We start from the raw sequence: 26,172 nt of genomic DNA on the forward strand, positions 1-26,172 counted from the left end.
CTCTGATGAAGACCTTCATGGTGATGTCTCTGATGAAGACCTTCATGATGCTGTCTCTGATGAAGACCTTCATGATGCTCTCTCTGATGAAGACCTTCATGATGCTCTCTCTGATGAAGACCTTCATGGTGATGTCTCTGATGAAGACCTGGCTTCTCCGTCTTTAGGCCACTTTCTGCGTTCAGATCCAAGTTCAGGTTGGTTGAATCTGTAGTGAAAATACGAACAGCTGTCATCTATTCCCTACAGAATCACACATAAAAAGATTTAATTTTTTAGAGACAGAGATTGAAATGTTTGGATTGTGTTCGACATTGACTGAAAGAGATGTTTACTAGTCCATCTACTGAAGATAAACCAGGGGGGCGTAAATGGATAGAAGACAGAGAAAAGGTTCTGTTCTGGTCAGGTTCTGATGGAGAACCTAAGTGACCCCTCACTCAGAACTTTTTTGTCCTACCTCAACAGCTGTCTTTGAACTCAACACTGTTAACAAAGACATTTCACAGACATTTACAGCTGAAGGATACAAAAATAAGATGATTGCACCTGCTCTGACCAGAACCAACTCAGTCAGTCTGCCTCCTCAAGCAGCTTCTCATGCATCATGTCAGCCTCTGCACCTGAGACCCATGACCAGCTGTTGGAAGACAAAACAGGTGAACATGTTAGCTAAGGTAAACCAGGTTAACATGTTAGCTAAGACAAACCAGGTGAACATGCAGAGGCAGGATTGCATCAAAGAGGAGACAGAGGATGCTCAGTCTGCTGCAGAGACAGACAGAACTGCCTTTCTTCTGTAAATTACTTTGAGTGTCGTTCTGCATGAATGTGCTTTAAACAGACCTGCCTTGGTTTACATGTTTGTTTTATGTAAAACGGAGGGCATGCACCTGTTACAGCTGTCCTGCACAGGCCAGGAGAGGCTCTGTGTTGCATCATGGGAACTCTTCCTGGAAGTCTCCGCCTCCTCCTCCAGCTTGCAGATGTGACGCAGTAGAGTTTGTCTGTCCTCCACTAGAGATTCCTTCCACCTGTGGAGTAAACACTTGCTTTAGCACACTCACATTTTTTCTTATTTTATGTTAAAACTCACCACAGAGACTAAAAAGAAGCCTCCTGAAACAGCTTTGGATTCAATCATAAGTCACAGTTATCAAGGAAAGCGTTCACTTACATGTTCATGATTCAAGCATGCTTTGGGATAAAAACAGCTCATGCTGGCCCCCACCTCTTCACATAGCTCATCCAGCATCTCTGCTGCTGGCAGAGCCACTCGAACTGTTCTGCAGTCTCCTGCAGCTGCAGCTCTGTCACCTGCAGGAACAAGCACACAGGTCAGCTCAGGTCCAGTCACAAACGCAGGTCACAGAACAACAGAGGCTTCCAGAGTCCAGCTCCTGAGCTGCTGGCTTCGTTACTTTAGTTTAGTAAAATAAACGACACTCTGATTGTCCAATTTCCCCTATTTCAAACAGGCTGCAAACGAGGAGAGCACACTTATCACTTTAAAAGCACTAACAGGCACTAACAGCATGGCGCAGGGTTTGAGTGTTTGAAAAAAATGGGGGGGAAACACACAATGTGCCTGCATCTCACTTACTTTCCCTTATGTGTTCTTTAAGTGTTTTCTACAACCTTTCACTCGCAGATTGCCCATAGAAAAAATGTGCATGAACATTTTCTAAATCCTCCTGCTAACCTGTAAGGCCTTACGTGGTCTGATCCCATCCTATTTTAACCCTTGTGCTATCTTAGATGACCCCACCCTTACATTGACGTGTTCTCCCTACCATGACAAAGGTGGATAAAGGTGGAAAGATTTCATGTAATCCATGGACACCAGTGAAGATCACAAATCATTGAAGAAAAAAGGTTCAGAGCACTGCCTAGTGGGTCTAGATGACCCAACTCCCAACGTTAAAGTGCCTAAGACAGCATAAGGGTTAAAGATCTCATAGTGCCTTACCATCCAAATAGAACACTTCACTCCCAAAATGGAGGACTGCTTGTGGTTCCCAGAATTTCTAAAAGTACAGTTGGAGGTAGAGCGTTTAGCCACCAAGCCCTTGTTTTATGGAATAAACTCCCAGCTCATGGAAGAGAGGCAGACAGTTTCTACATTCAAAGTTAGACTGAAAACATTCCTCTTTGGACAGGCTTATTGTCAGACTAGCTACAAATCAGAGATTATACCATGGTCCAGATGAATTCTCGATTCTGATTGGCGACTGGGTGTGCATTCAAAAGCGATATACTGTTTTGATAACCGTCCGCCTAAAAAAGTAGTTCCGGTCACATTGCTTAAGTGTTCGATTTCATTGTGCTGGCTTTTTTAAAACAAACTTTAGCTTCATCATCTGGACAAAAACAAGCAATAAGAGGTGAACTTTCTCTGTGAACTGATGCTTTATTTAACCAATCGATCAGCATGTCGCTTTCCTTTGCCGCTGCAGTCGAGGTCGGTGCCCGCTCAGTGGTGCATTTTCATTTTACCGTGACATTGCACCACGTAACAAGTAGTTTGTGTCTTTTGAAAAAAGCTATCTAAACTGAAAAATAACAAGAGTAAATTACTAAAAACTGATGAAATATTTCTCTCTTTTGTAAGTGACCATGGTATAAGCGTGTTAATGGCCTTCATAGTGTGCATTATCAGAAAGTAATGCGGACTGTGGAAGTCTGAACCATCCAATGCAAAGTGGAGGGCGGTTGCTTCCACTAAGTACAGTACTTTCTGATAATGCACACTTCTTGCTGCTAGAATTGAGAAGCTGGGTAAACTATGGTGCACTGGGGTTCTGTCCTCCATTCTCATCTACTTCTCTTCTCCTCTATTCTTGATCATTTATTTATTATTTAGTTCTCCATGCCTCTGTTTAGTACAGTGCGATTCATGCATTGTCCCTCTTTCCCACTCCAGACTCCAGTTAGCTTGTCTGTGCTCCTGTACCTGGTCTCTGGCTCGTCTCTACTACTGCTCCTACACTTGGTTGTGGCCCCTACCTATGGCTTGTTTTGCGCCCCCAGCCGTCCCCCAACTCCATCTGGATGAAGTTCATCTGCTGGACTATTTAAACATGTATGGCAGTTTTAGTGATAATTCTTCTGTAAAGAATTTAGAAAGGTGTATCGCCTGTCCGTCCTGGGAGAGGATTCCTCTTTCATGTGGACACCCCTGAGGTTTCTCCTTTTTTTTCTTTACTGAGAAGGAAGGTCTAAGAACAGGGATGCCCAGTTTATTTGATCCTTTATTTATCTCTGGGGGAGCAGTGAGCTGCAGGCTGGCTGCGCTCGGGGGGGCGACAGCTGGCTGGAGGGAGCGGGCATTGACCCACCAACCCATCGGTTGTTGGACGACCTGCTCTACCGCCTGAGCTGAACTGCCGCCCAATGCTTAGTTTAGTCTGTTTAGCTTAGTTTAGCCATTACCAATTGTATTTTATGACTGATTTCATGTTCCTATACAATTGAGATGACTATTGTTGTAATATTGGGCTATCCAAATAAAATTGATTGAATTTTCTATGTACTGACTTAGAGTGGTCTACAATCTTAAAACTTTGTGTGGTCCACCTGCGTGCACCACACAGATTTGCCTCTTTTTCACTTGTAGACAGTCCTATCCCACCAGTAAGGGCAGTTGTGACTAATGCCTAGTAGTGTGTGTGTTTTCACAGGTTACATTGTGTGTCTGTTGGCTGTGCAGAAAGACACTGAACATTTACTTGTGTCCTTTGATCTCTGGTTTCCTCCTGATGCGTTCTGTGAAGCTCCTTCAGCTCCTCTGTCAGACCTTTGTTTGTGTCATGCAGCTCCTCCAGCTCCTCCTTCCTCCTATGTATGACAATAGAGAAATGTCGAGCAAACAACAAAAACACACAATGTTGGAACTGGAAAGTGTTTAGTGGAGTTTCATTTAGAAATGTAGTCATTTTCAGGTTCAGTCTCAGATAAACCTTTTTGTTAGGGCCTTGTTTTAGAAAGCAGGATTAATTAAAGCTGAACTCTGAGTTGATCAACTCCGGGAGGCAGTACTTTGGGAACTGTAAAAATCTTCTGGCAGGAAGGTTTGTTGAGTCCAAAAAGACAAAGTTTCTCTTCAACCTTTGAGGTTTCATGAAAACTTCCTTTTCCCTTTAGCCAATTTCGTGGTATTTAGCATGCGAGCTCAGCCATACAAAACCATGCAGGGTTTTTTGAGCTAAGACAATGGGTAATCTCCTCATTAACCACGCCCACCACCACAACAAGGCTGAAAATGGACAAAGGGGCGAGACTAGGTTTTGGGAGTTTCTTTCAGCAAAAAGTCAGAACAGCTAAAAAGTTGTCTACACTCCAGGTGTCATGAATACAAAGTAACACAATAAACTTTTTGACCCCAGACTGGACACACGTTTATTCTTGCGTTGTTTTGTGCGTTGTTTCCAGATGGAGTGTGGGGCTTTAAACTGAGGACAGCATGGATGTCACCCAACAGACTTCAGATTTGAGGGATTGACATTTGTCTCTGTTCTCAGAACTTGAATAAATAATCAATCTCACCAACACAGGGATGGGAGCTTCTCTGGATGAATGCAGACCCCATACAGAGATGAAGTGAAGAGGACGACAGGACAGAAGCCCGCTTCCTCCTCAACAACCAAAAAAGCAAAGAAGCCCCTTAACTATAGCACTATGTGGAGGGGGGGGGGGGGGGGGTCTGATTCCAGGGAGTCCACATTGAGGAGGACCCACAGTGTCATAACCTCTGAGCTCCTCAAAAAGACCAAGCAGACTACACTTCCTAAGGATGCTCCAGACAAAAAAGCTCCCTAGAAACTGCAGGTCTGCTGAGAGGTGCTCCATAAAGGTCATTCTGGTGTGGTCCATGTGTGCCTGCCCCCCCAGCTGCACAGAGGTCAGGGGAAATCCCTCCACAGAGTCATAAACTGTGCACGGCTGCACTCTCCAAACACTGGGGAAGCTACACCGGGCACACACTCCCAGTCTGTCTGAACTCCCTCTGTCAGGCAGATGGTTCGGGGGCATCAGGTCGAGGACAAATCGACTGAAAAACGCCTTCCACCCGACTGCATTATCCACAATAAAAACATCCCATCGGTGAACGTTTGCACAGTTCCAGTCTACCTCAAAGTGCGATGTGGACATGTCTCTTTGTTTTAGAACTGTTTTCATTGTTTTGCTTCTTATTGTGAGCCTATGTCTTTTTTATGAGGAAGTATTGAATGATGCCCTCACTAGGCGGCTGAGAGCTTCATTGTACGTTTTTTGTCATTTCAGTTCTTCACTGTGAGTGTCTGCAGTCGGCAGATGCAGAGAATGTAGGAGCCAAACTGTATATGTATTGTTTGTCCTTTGGGTGTCACTATCTTGGGCAGTAAACTGTAATTAACAGCGTACGTTGGTCAGAAGGGCAAATCGTTTTTGACCATTACTACAAAGTTAAATAAAATGTCCATGTACGTTTTTGATTGCATTTACAGCAGAACGCGTCAACTATCCAAGACCAACACCACCACAACAATCGTTCAAACACTGAGCAGAGCTACTACAGAGGAGCATCAGGGAACGTACTGGAGCAGCTCTGCCTGCAGCTTCTCTGACTGAGACGCTTGCTGTTGCAGCTCCACAAACAGCTCCTCCACCAGGGCCTGCAGCTCCACCTCAGAGCTCTGCAGATGGTGCAGCTCTGCACCGACCTCCTGTAGCAGCGCCACGTCTCGGCGGCTCTCCTCCTCAAGCTGGAGCACATGCTGCTGCAGCAGGTTCAGCAGTTCCTGTAAGAGGGGGTCAGAGCATAAAAAACATGCAAAAACGACTAAATGTTCACTATGCCAAATATTCCGCTCAAGGCCCTGAGGATGTCTGCATGTCTCTGTGAAGATGCCCTGATCACAGAACAGAAAGCCGGGGCAGACAAAATCCTGTGAGAGTCAAGCTGTTCTGTGCGAGCCCAAACCCGTCTGAGTCCTACCTGTGAGTCAAACCTACAGATTGAATAACTGAGATTTAAAAAGTTTTATGTTTGGGAACAGGGAGCTACACTAAAAAAAAAGACAAACACATTATAGTATTTTAAACAGTTTTAAGATCAAGTTTTGTGTTAAATACCAAAATGAATCTAAAACATCAGCCTAAAATATACAAATGTAAACAATCCTAAAACAAAAAACAGATTAGAATTTTCAATGCCACAGCTTTTCATTTTTTGAATTTCTAAATTGTAAATCTGGACATTAAAGTGGTTTGAATGATAAAATCCAAATTAACTTCAGTTCCACATAGAACTGCAGCAGTTTCTCTCCCTCTATTCATCTTTTTTTCCCTTGCATCTGTTTGGCATGTTTCTTCTGGGAGGACGTTCAGTACTTCTGATCTCATTATTCTTGGCTTGTGTAAGTCATGGAGGCCTAAGGGGTGGTGCAGTAGTCAACCTTTTTTCCCTGACCTGGCTCTTCTCAATGTGGAAGTGTGATGGCCCTACTCTGGATTTCTCTCAGACAGCTAAGTTTCTCTTTTCTCTAAAGGAGACACCAGCAACCCTGTATCCCTGATCTCACTCACGACCCACTGCCATGAAGTAGAAGCAAACTTTGATCAGGAAGTTGTCTTCTAAATCAGCTCTTTTTTCATCACTCTGATGCTAATTCTGCAATACTGCAGGCCTGATGGCCTTCATTTTACTCTTTATTCTGAATACATAAACTTTCAACAGTAGAAAAGTCCTGGCAAAGAAAGCCAAAAGAACCAGTTCATCTGCAAGTAGCAGTCCTTTAAAGTCCTACTCCGATCATCTTTAAATGTGTTATTAAATTGTTCGGAGTGTTTTTTTTTTTAAATTGTGATTATACCGTTTTTGGCCTAAATAAAAAAATAAGTGTTGTTTTCTAGGACATAATTTCTGCAGAGCAGTAGCAGTTTGTTCCTCAGGCGAGGAAAACAAAGACTTTTATGGATCTATTTGTCCGCAAGTGGATGAATCAGAATGGACCAGAGTACGGAGCCTCTGGCCCACCCAGCATATTTTCTACTAGCGTGTAACGATGCGCTAAAATCTCAATTCGGTTCGATTCAAAATTTCATAGGGCTCGGTACATTTCGGTTCGGTACTGCTATTTAACAAATCTGCCTGATATGAACTGCTATTTTATAAACTATAATTTTATTGTTATATATTGTGTTGTGTGTGTTTTCCTGAATTTTTCCTTTGAGAGATTAATAAAGTTTTTATCTATCAAGAAAAAAAGCAGCTAAGCACAGAAAAACAAGTGGCCATCATTACTTTAAGAAATGGAGGTCAGTCAGTCCGAAAAATTGGGAAAACTCTGAAAGTGTCCCCAAGTGCAGTCACAAAAACAATCAAGCACTACAAAGAAACTGGCTCACATGCAGACCGCCCCAGGATAGGAAGACCAAGAGTCACCTCTGCTCCGGAGGACAAGTTCATCCGAGTCACCAGCCTCAGAAATGGCAGGTTACCAGCAGCTCAGATTAGAGAGCAGGTCAATGGCACACAGAGTTCTAGCAGCAGACAAATCTCTACAACAATTGTTAAAAGGAGACTGTGTGAATCAGGCCTTCATGGTAGAATATCTGCTAGGAAACCACTGCTAAAGAAAGGCAACAAGCAGAAGAGACTTGTTTGGGCTAAAGAACACAAGGAATGGACATTGGACCAGTGAAAATCTGTGCTTTGGTCTTATGAGTCCAAATAGGAGATTTTTGGTTCCAACCACCGAGTCTTTGTGCGACGCAGAAAAGGTGAACGGATGGACTCTACATGCCTGGTTCCCACCGTGAAGCATAGAGGAGGAGGTGTGATGGTGTGGGGGTGCTTTGCTGGTGACACCGTTGGGGATTTATTCCAAATTGAAGACGTACTGAACCAGCATGGCTACCACAGCATCTTGCAGCAGCATGCTAGTCCATCCGGTTTGCGTTTAGTTGGACCATCATTTATTTTTCAACAGGACAATGAACCGAAACACACCTCCAGGCTGTGTAAGGGCTATTTGACCAAGAAGGAGAGTGATGGGGGGGTGCGCCAGATAACCTGGCCTCCACAGTCACTGGACCTGAACCAAATCAAGATAGTTTGGGGTGAGCTGGACCGCAGAGTGAAGGCAAAAGGGCCAACAAGAGCTAAGCATTCTGGGAACTCCTTCAAGACTGTTGGAAGACCATTTCAGGTGACTACCTCTGGAAGCTCATCAAGAGAATGCCAAGAGTGTGCAAAGCAGTAATTAAAGCAAAACGTAGCTACTTTGAAGAACCTACAATATGGCATATTTTGTTTTACACTTTTTTGTCATGTATATAATTCCACATGTGTTAATTAATAGTTTTGATGCCTTCAGTGTGAACCTACAATTTTCATAGTCATGAAAATAAAGAAAACTCTTTGAATGAGAAGTTGTGTCCAAACTTTTGGTCTGTACTGTATGTCCTCTATTATCAGAAAATGCTACAAGAACATGTTAAAAACATGTTTTACCCACTCTGATGAAATGGTGTTTGGTGCACCAAAGCGCCATTTCATCAGAGTGGGTCTTTAAAGCTTCCAAAGCCAATTTCTTCTTTCATGTAGCTGCACCAAAAAGGGCTGTCCATAAAAGAAAGAAAGAACGTCTTAAAAGCAAACAGCGTCAAATTCTGAATGAAAACAAGTCCAACTTACTGCATTAAAGAATCAGACTTCACCAAGAAAAAAGGCCCCCTTTTCCCAGAGCACCCCCATAAAAGATCCAGCGGGAGTCAGTCAGATGTCTTTTCCATAACCACGAAACACATGTCAATGTGGTTTATAGCAAAAACAGCCACAACATTCAAATCCTGTTGGATCTAACCAACATCTGAGGCTTTGCTGCTATGGAGGTTTTCACCACATGCATCGACCTCAACTTTGACAGTCGGTGGTCCTGCCCTTCAGTCTTCAACCTGTCTCTCAGATGGAGAGCCATGGCTTTGCCCTGAAGTCATGAAGTTGGGATCCGTGCATTAGTCCAAGGTGGAAACTAAAAAAAATTAAAAAGTAAAGATCTTTTTTATTATTTCCTTGATGCAAAATATTAAGTTCAAGCGAAGAAGGATCAGCTTCTCCTTCATGTTGTTTTTGAACTCCCCCCACTGATCTCATCATTGAACACGTCACTGACCAGAGCTATGTTTCTGATTGGTTGACACGACACATTTTCTTAGCCAACGTTCTGATATTTTGACTCTGGATGCGCCGCCCAAATCGTGCTACGACCCTCAAATCGTGCTGCTGGCAGACTGACACTCAAATCACACTGTAGAACCTCAGATCACGTCTGTACTAGAGGGCTGCATTGGGATTGGGACCCGCCGGGTTCCACGGGACCCAACACAAATCTCGCGGGAGCGGGCGGTTTGAATTTTGCTGCAGGCGGGAATGGGCGGCTAAAAACAAACACCGCGGGATAGGGAGGTTGCCTTGCGACATGATGGAGAAGATTTCAATAGATGATGTAGAAAAGAACCTCAAACGAGGTATTTACAGCAGCAGTCACCAAACCCCCTGGGCCCGGACTGGTACCGGTCCGTGGGTCATTTGGTACCGGGCCTCACAGTAAGAATAAATAACTTGCATTACTGCCGTTTTATTTATTTTGGAATCTGAAAGATGTTTTATTTGGAAAGTTGCCCGATTCTCTGTTACATCCATCTATGTTACTCTTGACGCAGGCCAATTCGCTCGTCTCGGTCACGTGATAGGATACTGCTAAAATAAAAGCCAGGAGCTAGCAAAATGACTAAAAAACAAACGTCTTTGGAACGTTTCTTTGGCAAGTGGAAAGAGCCTAGCCAGAAGACAAAGAGGAGCCTTCCACTCCCAAAAAAAGAAAGCTACATTTAATAGACAGTATCAGGAGTCCTGCTTAAAATACGCATTTATCCCAATGGGAGATTCCCTCCAACCATTCAGCATTGTGGTAAGTTGGATTTTCCATACACTTATTTTTGTTGGAATAATAGCGACCAGGGAGTGTTGCGGACAGAGAGGACGTTGCTCATGTCATAATTCGTGTTTATTGTTATGTTTAGAAAATACCACAGTTTTCATGCAGGTCATATCATATTACTTTGTTGTACTGTAGTGTCGGTCACGTGCACGTTTGGTCTGCTGTCGGAGTTCCTCAGGGTGCAGCCAGGGGTTACTCTCGGAGCTGGTAGCACAGGGAATTATAGAAATCAATCCACTTTGCCTGCTTTGGTCAAGATAGGGTTAAGCACGGGTGTTTCTTTTTGGTTGAATGCTGTAAAGCATTCAACCCTTTGTTTTCCTCTTATGCTATCTTCCGCTGTTTTTCGGCACTTAACTCCTTCTACAATTTTCAACCTATTTTAACCATTCAACTATTAAACTGTTCAGCTCTTTCAGATTATTACTGCTATGACTTTTGGTTTTTCAAATCCTTGAACTTTTTAAGATATTCCAGGATTTTCCAGGATTTTTTCTCCATTGAAATACATGGAGAATTTTTCGTGCAGAAGTTCACAGTTAAATTACTTCTACAATTTTTCACCTATTTTAACCATTCAACTATTAAAATGTTCAGCTCTTTCATCTTATTCCAGCTATTACATTTTGTCCTTCAAATCCTTGAACTTTTCCAGATATTCCCGGATATTCCCAGATTTTCCAAAATTTTTGCTCCATTGGCCACACCTTTGCTTCTTTAAACAATTGTAACTTTAACATTCTTTTGGCTACAGACACTATTCAAACATTGAAATGTTCACAAGGCTTTGGACTTTAATATAAGGCTCAAAATTATTATGGGATGGCAACACCACCTACAGTTTGGCGGCCATTTTGTGCCAAAATGTGAGGCAATTTTAAACTTCTTCAAACTTTCACCTATTTTAACCATTCTACTATTACAATGTTCAACCCTTTCAGCTTATTCCTTTCAACTACGACTTTTGGTCTTTCAAATCTTTGAACTTTTCAAGATATTCCAAGATTTTCCAGGATTTTCCAAGATTTTTGCTTCATTTAAATACAAGGATAATCCTTGAAAACCTTTGTTTCTTTTAACCATTGTAACTTCAACATGCTTTTGGCTAGAGACACCGTTCAAACATTTAAATGTTCACAAGGCTTTGGACTTCAACATAGGTTTTGAAATTATTATGGGATGGCAACACTACCTACGGTTTGAAGGCCATTTTGTGCCAAAATGTGAGGCAATTTTGAACTCCTTCAAACCTATTTCAACCATTCTACTATTTCAATGTTCAACTCCTTCAGCTTATTCCTTTCAGCTATTACTTTTGGTCCTTTAAATCCTTGAACCTTTTAAGATATTCCAGGATTTTCCAAGATTTTCGCTCCATTTAAATACATTGAGAATCCTTGAAAACCTTTGGTTCTTTCAACCATTGTAACTTCAACATGTCTTTAGCTAGAGACACCGTTCAAACGTTAAATTGATCACAAGGCTTTGGACTATAAAATAGGTTTAGAAATCGTTATGGGATGTCGACACAACCTACTGTTTGGTGGCCATTTTTTGACCAAATCTGAAGCAAATATTGCTTATTGATTAAACTTCATCCATGGCTGGAACTGAACATATTGAAATTCACTGGATCTGTACTTATAAGGAATGTGGGAGTGGTTAGCAAACAAACTTCGTTGCTAAGGACGTCCAAAGGTTTAATTTTTCCGATTTGTCTGAAACTGACGTCGATTGGTTCGTCATCCCCAGGCGACCCAAACATAAAATAGTTGCTATGGAGATAAAATCAATAGAAAAGCCGCCATTTTGAAAAAAGTGGATTTTCTATCAACTCAGAACATGTAGCTTTTACCAATATGATACTCTCAAACAATGTGTTTCTTTGAGTCAGTTGATGATGCTGATTCAAATGCTAGCACTTTATCCATTTTAGCAACATCTTCAAATTTTCAACAGTTCAACCATTTTTTCAACAATTTCAGCTTTAATGCTTAACTCCTTCTACAAATTTTGACCTATTTTAGCCATTCTACTGTTACAATGTTCAACTTTTTCAGCTTATTCCTGCTATTATTTTTTTCCCAAATCTTTGAACTTTTAAAGACATTCCAGGACTTTTGCTTCATTAAAATACATAGGACATCCTATCGCTTAAGTTCTTTTACAGTTTTTTGCCCACTTTGACCTTTCTACTTTTAAAATTTTGAGCTCTTTCAGCTCTGTTCAGCCATTTCTTTAGGAAATTCAGCTTTCATTCAGCAATACAGCATTCAACCCTGCATTTTCTTCTGGAAATGCAGCTCCTTCTAGTTTCCTGTTGTGTTTACTTCTTTTTAGCACCATGAGTGTGGGAAGGGGAGGATGACACGGAATTTTACTCCAAAGAGCATGACATAGGGATCAGAGGATCTGCCCTCCAGTGGTTTAAATCCTATTTATCTGATAGGTATCAGCTCGTTAATGTAAATTGACATTCTTCTCAGTGCACTCGAGTTAACTATGGGGTCCCACAGGGCTCAGTTTTAGGACGAATCCTGTTTATGCTTGATATACTACCCTTAGGAAACATAATCAGGAAACACAGCATTAATTTTCATTGTTATGCCGATGATACGCAGTTTTATTTATCCATGAAACCTGACCAGAATGAGGATATAGAGAAACTGAATGCCTGCATCATAGACGTCAAGACCTGGATGACAGTTAATTACCTCCTCTTGAACCCAGGAAAAACTGAGGTCATTATACTAGGTCCTAAAAACCTCAGAGATACTCTGTCTGCTCAGATAGTCTCCCTGGATGGCATAAGTATAGCCTCCAATTCCACAGTTAGAAACCTTGGGGTTTTATTTAACCAGGATTTATCATTTAAGGCTCACATATCTCAGGAGTGTAGAACTGCCTTTTTTCACCTGCGGAATATTGCTAAGATCAGAAATATACTTTCTAAAAGTGATGCTGAAAAACTCATCCATGCATTTGTTACGTCGAGGCTTGATTACTGTAACTCTTTGTTAGCAGCGTGTCCTAAGAGTTCCTTAAGAAGTCTCCAGCTGGTTCAGAACGCAGCAGCTAGATTGTTAGCTGGAACTAGCAGAAGAGATCACATCACTCCTGTGTTAGTTTCACTTCACTGGCTCCCAGTTGATTCTAGAATCAAGTTCAAGATCCTCCTGTTAACCTATAAGGCCTTACATGGAATGGCCCCGTCCTATATTAAGGACCTCATAGTCCCTTACCACCCAAACAGAACACTTCACTCGCAAAATGCAGCAACTGCTCCAACTGCTCCAACACCTGGCTGTGGATCCTGTCTTTGGCTTAACTCGCGCCCCCGACTGTCTCCCCCCAACTCCATCTGGATGAAGCTCGTCTGCTGGACTTTAAATATGTAGTTGTAGCGTTTGATAAGTTAATTCTTCTCTAAGAGTTCTGGTACATCGCCTGCCCGTCCTGGGGGAGGATCCCTCCTTCATGTGGACACCCCTGAGGTTTCTTCGTTTTTTCCGGAATCCGTTTTTTTAGGAGTTTTTCCTTACCGCGAAGGGGGGGTCTAAGGGCAGGGATGCCAGATTAGGTTTGTCATTTTGTTAGTTCAATTTAGTATATTCCTATTGAATTCTATGTATTCATGATCCTTTTGATTTTATTTTTAACTTTTTCAATTACCGACACGGAGCCCATTTGGGGTGTACAAATAAAATTGAATTGAATTGAAATTGAATTGAATTGATCCTGTGTGATGTACAATGTGGGATTACAGCAATGTTGTTGTTATAAGACATCAAACCGGTCCGTGGCGCAATAAAGGTTGGGGACTGCTGATTTACAGCACAAAAGCTAAGCAAGGAAAGTCTGACGTTTAGAGAAGTTTCTTAATTTTTTTTTTTTTTTACATGCAGGCCAGGGAAACAAAACAAACAACTCAATAAATCTCTTTAATAATATCAATACAAATACGTTTTTTTTTTCCTGCAGGACGGGAGAAGACACAAAATCAATGCATCTCTATCATTGTGCTGGAAAAAATTCTCTGAGTTTTGCGGGAGCGGGCGGGGGTGTAACACATACGTTGCTGGAGCGGGCGGTAATGGTCAGAAATTCGGCGGGTAGGAGCGGGATGAAGAAAACAGTCCCGCGCAGGGCTCTAGTCTGTACATTGACGTGACATTGAAACTGGACAAATCGCGTTCAGTGTGAATGCAGAGTTAGTATTAGCTGGCCCCTTACTGGCCGCATGCAAATACTGCAAGCATTTGCCTATGATATGTGAGGGCTCATAGGACACCCGTAGAATCTCCACACAAACTACACTTCGATTTGGTGGGGGGGTGGAAAAAAAAGAAAAATCTGTACCACACACGTGCGTCCAGACCAGTGTTTTTCAACCTTTTTTGAGCCACGGCACACTTTAACCTTGACAAAAATCCCGCGGCACACCAGCATCCAAAAATTCAAAAAAGGAGAAACTCATAGTCTCTATTGATCTACAGCCCCTCCACAATCTCAAATGCATTTTTGTGATAATTGTGGTAGAAAAAGCTGGAAGTTGCAGCTGTTTTTTCTAAAAGATGAAATAAAAGTTAAGTTAAAAGATTTAAAAACTGTTTGATGTGTGTTTGTTGTGGTTGCAAGACGTTTAACAACAAAGATTCATTGTGCGCTGAGCTGTGTCACGTTAACCCAATGCATCATGGGAGATGTAGTGCAAAAAGCCACCGAACGCAGAGAGACTAGCGTCTTTGAGCTTCATTATTTTGTTCACTAGTTCCACCGTCTGATACTCGATTCTGTGGAAAGCTACACCGCTAAAGACGAGCTTTAGCTGGAGTTTTTGTTGGAACTGAGAGACTTTATGAGCAGAATAAGAACAAGGAAGTGAAGACTTTAACCACTTCTGATTGGTCAGACTGATGACGTGTGATTAAGCCTCCAAGAATTATTGGTGGAGACAGTTAAAGGGGCGGGACTTTTCTGAAAACAGAGCTGAAGCTGCGGCTAAATCGTGGTACCGTCATTCTTATTAAAGTGTCTAGAATAGAATCAAATAAACACATAGTGCTTTCTGACTCTCGTCGAGGACAGACGTGTTTTCCTCTCGCTCCTCCTGTGTCAGCCCTTCCCCAAGGCTTTTTTGTCCTGTCTGCCCGAGAGGTGCATTCTTCACCCTTCTGAAGCCGCTGCTTTTCTGCACTCTGAAAATGGATCTGATCAGCTGGTCTCTAAATTCGATCGAGAAAATATTTTCCACACTAAGGAACGGGAAAGCGGACCCTTCCTGCCCGGACGGCACCCACGCGGCTGGATACACCATCGATCCATGGGGCAAGTGGAGGCTGGTCTGCCTGGCCCAGCTGTCTGTGGAGGATGTCGAGGACGTGTACCTATTTGGATTTCTGATAATTGGATTCCTCGTAATTGGGATCGGAGGATTTCTAATTTATCAGGCGGTCTGGGAGCAGAAGATGGAGAGAGGCAATCAATCAAAGCTCCTGGGAAAGATTTTTCGGGGAGGAGAGACTCAGAATGAGAAACTTTCACAAGCGGATCAAAAGCTCTGTGCTTGTCTTGCCCACTTAAGCAGATTGCTTGAGACCCCTGAACTTGTGCGGAAGATGGATGCCACCTTGGAGCAAGTTTCTGCCCGGATTTGAGGGAAGACTGGGCCAAATTCACCCACTTCTCATTCGGATCAATCTCTGCCTCACACAAAGCGAAGAGCCAGTCAAGGACTTTGCCGGCAGTACAAACAACCTGCTGGCGCCCAAAAGTATTTTATCTAATCAGACTCCCCGAAGGAGCTATGGACAACTGTCCTTGGCTCCACCAAAACAAAGCCGCTTCTACAGAGTGGACTACAGCAGCTGTTCTTGAGGGTTGATAACTGCAACTCACCCCCTCCCTGCTTGTCCTCGGCTTCCCAACCCCCTCCCTACCTCCTCTGTGTGCTGCCCGGAAGATGTGCCTGGCTCACGGAGCTGCACCTGATGGACAGACTCATGGGGGCCCCCCCACTCCCGTCCACCACCGTTTCCCCCCTGAGCCTCATGTACTGTGTCTTTGTCGGAATATGTGCTATTTGTGTTTAAAAGGTGTAGTTTTTTTCTTGTATCAACACATTGTACGCAGTGTAGGGATACGACTTTTTTTTGTCACCAAACCCAACCCCCGGCCCTCTTCGTGGTCCATCTGCATGCTATACAAAGGTGCGCCGGCGTAGGTCATCTAAGGCGCTCGGCTGCATTGACCTCAGTAACCTCTCGAGATGTGTGTGTGTATCCTGTGCTGTTTGTCTGACCTTCTTCATCGAAATGTACTGGAACCGAGTTTCTCCTTGTGGGATTAATAAAGTTTTCATTCATTCATTTTCATTCATTCATAGAAAAAAGTATTTTATGATCTTTCATTTTTCTAACTACTCAGTGTTTTATCAGGGCCTGTTTGGATGAACAGAGAGCTGATATCCTGGAGATGGTAAATGGTTTTAGATCAGTTAATGAGGGCAATATCCCATGGCACACCTGACCATCTCCCACGGCACTCTGGTTAAAAAACACTGGTCTAGCCTACTTAACTCCTACTTACCATCACGTGTTGCTCAGGTGTTCGGTAAAACCTGTTGTTCGCAGCAAACCCGAAGAAAAAATGTGGATGAAAATTTTCACTATAATGCCTCACGAGTGGTTTACAACTTTTAAAGGCCTATATTATTAAAAAATTAACATTTTGAGGTTTTAGGTGTATTATAATGTTATTTCTTTAAAAACAACCCCAAAGCGGTATTTGATCCATTCACGCATTTCTGATTATTCCTATAAAAATCTCTCTAAGCACCAGCCCCTCACATATCCACAAAAACGTGCAGGTTCTCATGTGACATCTCACTTTGTGAGATGTCACAAAGTGAGGAACAGCCCCTTCCAGGAAGAGTCTGAGCTGCCAGCACCGCCCCCAGGCTGACAAACTTTCCCCACGGAGCTAGCAGTGATCGGCAAAAACACTTTTCTTTTAAATGCACAGCATGCACATCCATCCAGATGTGGTTTGCAGAGACGCTGCCAAGGCAAACTCTAGCTTGACGTCAAGAAATGAGTGGTACCCCAAAAGGGTTGAAAGGCTGTAGAAAAAAGGGCTACAAAAATAACTAATATTTCATCAGAAAATCCTTCTTCAGTGTGCCTAAGGCAATATATCATCATATACGTGGATGTAGTTTACTCCAAAATGTTAAAGAAAAGCAGGAAACAGGCAAGGCTGAGTGGGCGCCTGTGGCTTATGCATCCAGAGCGATGACAGTGACTGAGCAGCGATATGCTCAGGTGGAGAAAGAGGCGCTGGCTGCAACATGGGCGTGTGAAAGGTTCAGCTGCTTCGTTCTGGGCCGATCATTTGAGTTGGAAACTGACCATAAGCCTTTGGTGAGTCTGCTGGGTGGCAAAGCGCTAGACGACCTTCCACCTAGGATCCAAAGATTTAGAATGAGGCTCATGCGCTACAACTACAAAATCACACATGTTGCTGGCAAAAATTTATGGACTTCAGACACCCTGTCACGCGCCCCCTTCAGAGCATCAGGAGCACACGCAGGTGCAAGCCTGCTAGAGGACACTAACATCTATGTGGACTCTGTCATCAGCAACCTTCCTGTCAGTGGAGACTATCTGAGCAACCTTCGTGATCATCTGAAAGCAGACAGTGCATGTGCTGCGCTGATGGAGTTCTGCAGAGATGGGTGGCCGGATAAAAACAGACTGCAGGGGGTGTTGAGACAGTACTGGCCTGAAAGAGCGGTACTTACAGTGCACGATGGACTGCTGCTGCGGGGCACAAGGCTGGTCATCCCATCGGCTTTGCGTAATGATGTGTTAGAAAAATTGCACGAAGGACACATGGGCGTGACAAAGTGCAGGGAAAGGGCCAAACAAACAGTGTGGTGGCCGGGGCTCAGTAATCAGTTAAGTGACATGGTGTTAAGATGCAGAACTTGCATCCAAGAGAGAACCAATGTTAAAGAGCCACTGATGCCAAGTCAGATGCCAGACAGGCCTTGGCAAAGACTCGGAGCTGACCTGTTCACACTGGACAGCAAAGAATATCTGCTCGTTGTGGATTATTTTTCCCGTTTTGTGGAAATTGCACAGCTCTCATATACACGGTCCATGGACGTAGTGGTGCACCTGAAGTCGATTTTTGCACGTCATGGCATTCCTCAGGTTCTTGTGACAGATAACGGGCCGCAGTTCTCAGGTAGCCATTTTCAGGCTTTTGCAGCGTGTTACGGCTTTGAACATGTAACAAGCAGCCCCAAGTTTCCACAAAGTAATGGAGAGGCCGAACGCGCTGTACAGACTGTTAAGAGACTGCTGAAAAAGTCATCTGATCCGTACCGTGCTTTGCTTGCGTACAGGGCAACACCTCTACAAAACGGCTACAGTCCAGCTGAGCTGTTAATGGGGCGTCGACTTTGCACTACTGTTCCTGCTCTTCCGTCCCTGTTAGATCCTGCTCTGCCTGACTACAACGCGTTGGGAGCCAAAGAAAGGGAGAAGAGGTGGACAGATGCAAGAACCTTTGACAAGCGACACAAAGCAAGAAACCTTGAACCACTGGTTCCTGGGCAAGAGGTCTGGATCACAGATGCAAGAACTCAAGGTACAGTGATTTCTGCACATGAGGCTCCTCGCTCGTATCGCATCAAAGTGCCCCAGGGCACACTGAGAAGAAACCGACACCACCTGGTGTCAATGCAGACCGACGGTGAGGGAGTCGAACCTGTTGATGAACCTGTGGGAGAAGATACACCTACTCCAGTTCCAACAGACCAGACACCACACAGCGGAGAAAACATCACAGAGACTGTCCGTACAAGGTCGGGAAGAGTGGTCAGAAAACCAGATAGACTTGACTTGTAAATTTAAAAAAACAAAGAGAGTAAATAAGGATGTTTGAGTTTATTAGAATGGGATGGTTTGGAAAGAAAAGAATGTCATTGATTTTGTCATATAAGTAAAGATGTATAAATGCCCTTTGTTTTGTTTTAAGAAAGGGAGATGTGGTATTATACATGTTGGGGGTAACACCCTAGTGGGGGAAGACGTCATGAGAGGCGGGCCCACTAGGTGGAGCAGTAGCGAGAGTTGAGGACTGTATGTTTTGTTTCCGGTGGTTGAATAAACAGTCTACAGCACGTCCCGTCCCGGAGCCTTCTTGAAGAAGCAACATCACGACAGTTACTTTTTACAGTTTATTTTAACATGACTGTAAGTGTTCTACTTGTGTTGTTTTATCAGGAACAGATTTGTGTACAAATCTTGGGATGACCTTGGATCCAGCTGCTTCCTAATTTAGGAGATGGTTTTAGTGGCCAGGAGTCTGCTGAAAAGAAATTTGAGTCTACCCTTGAAAAAGAGAGTGTCCCTTTGTGCTTAGTAGCATCACCAACTATTGCTATTGCTGTTAAAAACAAAAAACAAAAACTAACCATAAAGTCTAATACAGAACAGCTAAACATCGATGAAGACGTGACATTTTCTTGCCCCCTTCTGCAGTCTGTGCTCCAACCTTAAACCCTCTTATATCTCTGTCGAATAGAACAGAAGACAGTCTTCGTCACAGTTCATCTTTCCCAGTTTAGCTCGTTCTTTTAGAGCGATTATGCTGGGTTTTTTTAAACAGCGCATCCTGTTCTGTGTTCTGATTGGCCGGAGACCCAATCAATCAATCTCCTCCGAGCCGTGTCTCCTGTACAGAAACGCAGAGCTCTTCAGATCTACAGAAATATTTGATCTCGATCAGATCTTTGTTTTCATTCTAAGATCCTGGACCTAATTTCTATGAAGGGTTGAGAATTTAAACAAGAGAAAAGTGGGAAAATGTTCATGTCTGTCTGAGAAAAGTGTATTTAGGCAGTGAGGAGTTTTACAGCCATAAACGTCTGTAATCATTCTCCATGGATTTCACTGATCACGGTTATTTTTAAAACGTAACTCCTGCAATAAACGAGGGAACTCTGTTCTGGTGAAAAGGTAACGCAGATGTATGCGTAGCTGCAGCAGAAGACAGAGAAGTTTGCTTCTACTGGATGAGAAACAGACGTGCAGGACACAGCTGTTCAGTTTTAGCACAAACTGTGAGACGTGTGATGAGCTGCAGCCCTCAAAGTCTTTGTCAGGATTATGACTGGAGACGATCCACTATTTTTTTGGTTGTTTTTTTTCAAATGAATCAGTATATTTTTCCTGAATTTTTGTCTTTGAAAATCATAGGGTGTTTTTTGGTCATTGTTTTATTTCATTAATAATGTTTTTTTTTTTTTTTTAAAGGATCATGAATGAATTAAACTTTATTCATACTGCACTATACAACTCCTTGAAGGTACTAAAGGGCTTCACAATAAAAGAGAGATCTAAAATGGGAACAAAAGCTTTAAACTAAAAACTCTGGAATATTCTGTTTTAGAATATAATTCTTCAATATAAATTTTTTCATCTACATTCCATGTTATATCATTCTCACTCCAAGCATCTGCTCCTGGTCCGGCCCTTCTATCAAATTTGCCCACCCCTGATGTAGACAGCTGAGAATGACAGAACCTGCTGCTCCCGGATCCTGCTCAGCAGTTTGTCCTGGTTCATCACCAGCTCCACATTTAGATGCTCCTGCTGCAGGAGTCGAGACGTTACAGCTTCCAGGTCATTCTGCAGCTTCCTCTCCTTCTCTCTGGACAGCAGGAACTCGCAATCCAGAACTGCTGCAGCACAGAAGAGAGCAGACCAAAGTCAAACAGCAAAGAAAGTTCAAGGATGTAAAGGATAACAGATACACACTTTATCCAGCATGGGTCCTTGGCCCAATCCCCTTCGCACTCCTGCCTAACCACAAGGGGACCCATGTCTGGGTCTACACCACATGTGTGAATCAGTCAAAGCTGATTCGCTGTGGCAACCCCTGAGAGGTGAACAACAACCTTTTTTCACAGCACTGCAAAAAATGTCTTGAAAAATGTCCTCCTCTTCAGTTGGTTCAGATTACAGGTGACTGACTGTGTGGAGTTTGCATGTTCCCCCCCCGTGCATGCGTGGGTTCTCTCTGGGGTCTCCGGCTTCCTCCCACCATCCAAAAACATGCTTCATAGGTGAATTAGCAATCTATAAATTGTCCATAGAATATTCCGTATATTCTTGGGAATATACGGAGGGAGATGAATGACTGAATGTTTGTAAATACTACAAACAGACAAGATCCAGCAAGATCATCTTGCTGGATCTACAGGCAGCTCTCTACAGGCAGGACACAGCGCTCCTAGTGGTGGGGTAAAGGTAAACATTCTATCTTTGATTCCTTTTTTGATGCAATTGTTCAGTATCATATCAGAAATGTTGATTTGGTAACAATGTTTTGTTTAGAGAAGGTAAAACATGAAACCAGATGACGGAAAGCTGTCTCCTCCCTCATGAGGCCGTTGACCTTTCAGGTGAAGCTTGAACATTAACGACCTGCTGGACTTTGCTTTCGATCTGTTCTTTTCTGCTGTTTCCGAGGACTATCTGATCCCATCTGGATCATTTTGTGGCTGGAGGTCCGTCATGCAGTTCCCCACCCCGATGATGATCATGAACCTATGAAGCTCTAAGTGGGAAAGACTCACCTTTGTCGTGCGCCAGGCGCGTGCACTTTGCGGTCAGGTACTGGATCTGACTGTAGTCCTCATCCCTGTGCGCTCTGAAAAACCTCCTCATGCTTCCCTGAGTGTGCACGCAGTGTCACGCAGTTCTGCAGGGATCTCTTGCCAGAGCGTCATGAGTCTGAACATGAAGGTCCTTCTGAACGGAGGGGGCGTGTCTGCTGACGCAACCAGGTGCATTCAACTGTCCTAGGCAGGTGAGGGGAGGGAGGGGCTGCTGCAGCCTCAGGCCAAACACAATTCTAGGAACACATCTGATCCAGAACCAGGTTCTGTTCTTGCTGTGACAGAAAACAAATCATTTTGCTGGATCTCTCTGTAAAACTGTGAGGTTAAAGTTGAATATTTCTGTCACAGAAAAATGTAAAAAGATGGAGAAATAAAAGCAGATGTTTTCATCTGCATATGTTGACCTTGTTTTCTCACAATACTCTGAGTTTGTTAGTAAATTAGTTGATGGTGAGTTTGTGCTCTTTCAGTAATTTTGTAAGAAATCCTGAATGTTATGTTCTGATCAGCTGTCTGGATGTGAGACAGAGCACCACTAGACTTCCATCACATGTTAGCGTTTGTGCAGGAAAGTGCACAGGAAAGTGCACAGAACAATGTAAGCACCGTTGTAGACTCCCCGAAGACTCCCCAGGGGCTGTCTCCTCTCCAGGCAGCAACATGAGTGACATCCTGGATTCAATTGATAAAAGGCTCTCCAGCCTTGATTGCCGTTTAAATCTGCTGGAGATCCTCCATAAGGAATTCCAAGGTCTGCGAGAGTCTCTGGAGTTCAGCCAACAGCAGGTGCAGGAGCTCGCAGCGGAGAACCAGGCCCTCAGAGAGACCGTCAAGACCTTGGGCCACGACACCGCCCGTCTCTCTGAGGAAAACCGATCCATCAAGGAAACCCTCCTGGATCTTCAGGCGAGGAGCATGAGGGACAATCTAGTGTTCACAGGGATTCCAGAAGAGGCAGGAGAAGTCCCGGAGAACATTGTTAAGTCCTTCATAGAGGTCCACCTGAAGCTCCCCAAGGAAGAAGTCCAGAAGATCTCCTTCCACAGGGTTCACCGGCTCGGAGGAAAAAGGCCGGACAATCAGCGTCCCCGTCCTATTGTTGCTAAATTTGAACATTATAAACAAAAGATGCAGGTAAAAAGCAGAGGGCGAGAGCTGAAAGACACACATTACAGCGTGAATGATCAGTTTCCAGGCGAGATCCTCCGCCGGCGGAAAATCCTCTTCCCGCTGAGGAGGAAACACCTGTCTGCTGGAGCCCGTGCGGTGGTTGCCGTTGATAAACTTTTTGTGAATGGCAAGCTGTTCCGGGACCCAGAGGTAACACCCTGGCTGTGCTGAAGGCTTTCAGAGGCGCACTGACATCTGCGCTGCCCAGAAGAAACCCGCAAACTTATTTAATTAAATAGGAAATAATCGGATCATCAATAATCCACACCTCTCAGGAAAAGTGTTTTTTCTTTCTCTCACATTCATGTTTCTGTTGTTGTTTCATTGTTTGTTTTTTGTTCTCTTTCCCTCTCTCTTTTCTCTTGTCCCCCCCCCCCCTTCCCATGTTCTCATATGTGAATCAGGTAAAGTCAACGCAACCACGGTGAGTATTTATTTATGCACGGAACGGGCGCGCGCTCATACTAGCGCGCATAAGAGCATGCACACGCAATCCCGCACACACACACGTTGATAAACTGCAAAAACCTCACTTAGGCTCACACAGGACGCACGCAACATGCAGCTCATAGCCAAGACACGTTCACCCACAACGCACAGCGCTTGTCAGTGTAGCAGGAACGCACAGCGTGCACGCGCACACGGACGGGCACACGCACTATTTAGCCTTGCACTCTCCCGGTTAGAACAGCTATGAACAGTCTTAACATCATTAGCTGGAATGTGCGTGGACTTGGTTCTGGGCCAAAGAGATTGAAAGTGTTAAATCACCTGAATGATCTTAAAGCAGATATAGCTTTGCTGCAGGAGGTCCATTTATCTTTATCAGCTGGTCAACTCCTGTGCTGTTCCCAGTATCCAGTTATGTATTCTGCCAGTTTCAACTCCAAACAAAGAGGGGTTGCAGTTTTGATTAATAAAAATGTTACATTTCAGTTACAGTTCATCAATTGGATCAAAATATTATATCACAACCCCAATGCATCAGTTAGAACTAATAAACAGCCTTCCAACAGGTTTTTTCTTGGAAGAGGAACTAGACAGGGTTGCCCACTCTCCCCCTCTCTTTTTGCAATATTTATCGAGCCTCTAGCTGCAGCAATAAGACACAATGAGAGTATTAAAGGATGTTGGGAGAGGGGAGTGGATAACTGAATCCAAGTGCAGACACAAACTGATAGAAGTTAGGTTATTCAATTTGGGCAGGCAGGCAGGCAGGCAGGCAGGCAGGCAGGCAGGCAGGCAGGCAGGCAAGAGATGCAAAAGTTATTTTAGTTGCTCTTGAGTGTGAAGGATTGTTCAAAGCCAAGGACTTGTTACCACAGGGTGAACAATAATCTGGCGCTGGCTGGAGATCCTCCTCAGGAATAAATAGAGTCTGTGATGGCCTGCAGGTGGGGAGGTGCTGATTGTAGAGATGAGCAGCAGGTGTTGGGCTCCAAGGAGGAGGCATGCTCAACAGAACCACAACAGTACCCCCCCCTCAACGGGAGCCACCAGGCGATGGAAAACGGTCTGGACGACGCCTGCGAAGATCCCGGATCAGGGAGTCATCCAGGATAAAGGACCGAGGAACCCAGGCACGCTCTTCCGGGCCATACCCCACCCAGTCAACGAGGTACTGGAACCCTCGACCACGTCGACGAACATCCAGAAGACGTCGGACAGAGTAGGCGGGCCGGCCACCAACCAACCGGGCGGGAGGAGGGGGCTTGGAAGGAGGGACCAAGGCACTGGAACAGACCGGCTTGAGGTGTGAGACATGGAAAACGGGATGAACCTTCATGGAGGCAGGGAGCCGGAGCTTGACCGCAGACGGGTTGATGACAGCCAAAACCTCAAAGGGGCCCAAGTAACGGGGAGATAGCTTCCTTGAGTCAGTACGGAGTTGGATATTCTTGGAAGACAGCCACACCTTCTGACCAGGGCTATAGCAGGGAGCAGAAGACCTCCGGGCATCAGCCACGCGGCAGCTACGTTCCCGAGCACGCAGGAGTGCCCGATGAGCCAATCTCCACACTCGACGGCACCTGCGGATGTGCAGCTGGACAGATGGCACAGAAACCTCCTCCTCCTGGGCTGGAAACAGGGGTGGCTGAAACCCCAGAGAGCATTCAAATGGTGACAGACCTGTAGCAGAGCAGGTGAGGGAATTATGGGCATACTCAACCCAGTCCAAGTAATCGCTCCAGGAGGAGGGGTTTGCCTCAGTCACACACCGCAGGGCTGTCTCCAGATCCTGGTTGGCGCGTTCGGCCTGTCCGTTGGTCTGAGGGTGAAAACCTGAGGACAAACTGACGGTAGCACCGATGGACCGACAAAAAGTCTTCCAAACTTGGGACGTGAATTGAGGGCCTCTATCCGACACAATGTCAGCAGGAAGCCCGTGAAGACGGAAAACGTGATGGACAAGGAGGTTGGCAGTGTCAGTAGCAGAGGGTAGTTTGGGAAGGGCCACATAATGGACAGCTTTGGAGAAACGATCCACAATGGTAAGTATGGTGGTGTTACCTCGAGACAAGGGCAAACCGGTGACAAAATCCAAAGCTATATGAGACCAAGGGCGGCCAGGAACGGGTAGAGGACGGAGGAGACCAGCAGGGGGTTGATGCGAGGCCTTATTACGAGCACACGTTGGGCAGGCAGCAACATACTGCCGTACGTCCTTCTCCAAGGTCGGCCACCAGAATCTGCGTCTCAGCAGCGAGCAGGTGCGGGCCCCACCAGGATGACAGGTACGGCGAGAGGTGTGACCCCACTGGATGACCTGTGAGCGAACAGAGTCTGGCACAAAAAGGCGATTAGCAGGGCCTGTACCTGGATCTGGTTGTTGTTGCTGGGCCTCTAAAACTTTGTCCTCGATCTCCCAAGAGACAGCAGCAAGTGTACATGATGAAGGAAGGATGGGTTGCGGCAGTGTTGGTGCATCTAAAGTAAACTGGCGAGACAAGGCATCAGGTTTCTGGTTCTTGGAACCTGGCCTGTAGGACAAAAGAAAGTTAAAACGAGTGAAAAACAAAGACCACCGCGCCTGACGGGGATTGAGTTGTTTTGCTGATTGTAGGTAGGAGAGGTTTTTATGGTCAGTCCAAATGATAAAGGGATTCTTGGTTCCTTCCAACCAGTGTCTCCAATGTTCCAAAGCTAGCTTAACAGCCAACAACTCTCGATCTCCCACATGGTAATTTCTCTCAGCTGGGGTCAGGCGTCGGGAGAAAAACGCGCAAGGGTGCAATTTTTGTGTGTCCATGGATCGTTGTGACAGAACGGCTCCTACCCCAGTGTCAGATGCGTCTACCTCCACGATAAATTGCAGGGTTG

General features: G+C 44.5%; 1 protein-coding gene and 1 long non-coding RNA gene across 4 annotated transcripts in view; one reads left to right on the forward strand and one right to left on the reverse strand.

Annotated features, from left to right (window-relative positions):
• LOC105353706 (uncharacterized) lies at window positions 1–21,778 on the reverse strand. 2 transcript variants are annotated; one of them, XM_023959529.2, is made up of 8 exons: window positions 21,637–21,778; window positions 20,582–20,739; window positions 5,578–5,780; window positions 3,729–3,837; window positions 1,232–1,317; window positions 894–1,034; window positions 550–640; window positions 1–208 (listed from the first exon to the last, which is right to left on the reverse strand). In XM_023959529.2, the coding sequence occupies exons 1-7, from the start codon at window positions 21,725–21,727 to the stop codon at window positions 574–576; spliced, it is 855 nt and encodes a 284-aa protein (XP_023815297.1). In that variant the 5' UTR covers window positions 21,728–21,778; the 3' UTR covers window positions 1–208; window positions 550–573. The 2 variants fall into 2 exon arrangements, with proteins under 2 accessions (XP_023815297.1, XP_023815298.1); XM_023959530.2 differs by having other exon boundaries at window positions 20,582–20,736; window positions 21,637–21,773.
• LOC105357894 (uncharacterized) overlaps window positions 21,745–26,172 on the forward strand; it is a 14,137-nt gene continuing 9,709 nt past the window's right edge. For both annotated transcript variants that reach the window (XR_013658483.1, XR_911699.4), the window contains exon 1: window positions 21,745–21,869. This is a non-coding gene — a long non-coding RNA (uncharacterized LOC105357894). The remainder of the gene's footprint in view (window positions 21,870–26,172) is intronic.

Source organism: Oryzias latipes, chromosome 10, assembly GCF_053564925.1.
Source record: "Oryzias latipes strain Hd-rR chromosome 10, Olatipes_Hd-rR_3.1".
Lineage (NCBI taxonomy): Eukaryota > Metazoa > Chordata > Actinopteri > Beloniformes > Adrianichthyidae > Oryzias > Oryzias latipes.

What these genes read in the sequence shown, in the direction of transcription:
- LOC105353706 (XM_023959529.2), bottom strand. Translation starts at nt 21,727, where the DNA reads ATGAGGAGGTTTTTCAGAGCGCACAGGGATGAGGACTACAGTCAGATC. An exon ending in CTGCAGGCAGAGCTGCTCCA is followed by an intron (nt 3,838 to 5,577) that starts GTACGTTCCCTG and finishes TGTCATACATAG; the next exon opens with GAGGAAGGAGGAGCTGGAGG. An exon ending in TGGATGAGCTATGTGAAGAG is followed by an intron (nt 1,035 to 1,231) that starts GTGGGGGCCAGC and finishes TTTACTCCACAG; the next exon opens with GTGGAAGGAATCTCTAGTGG.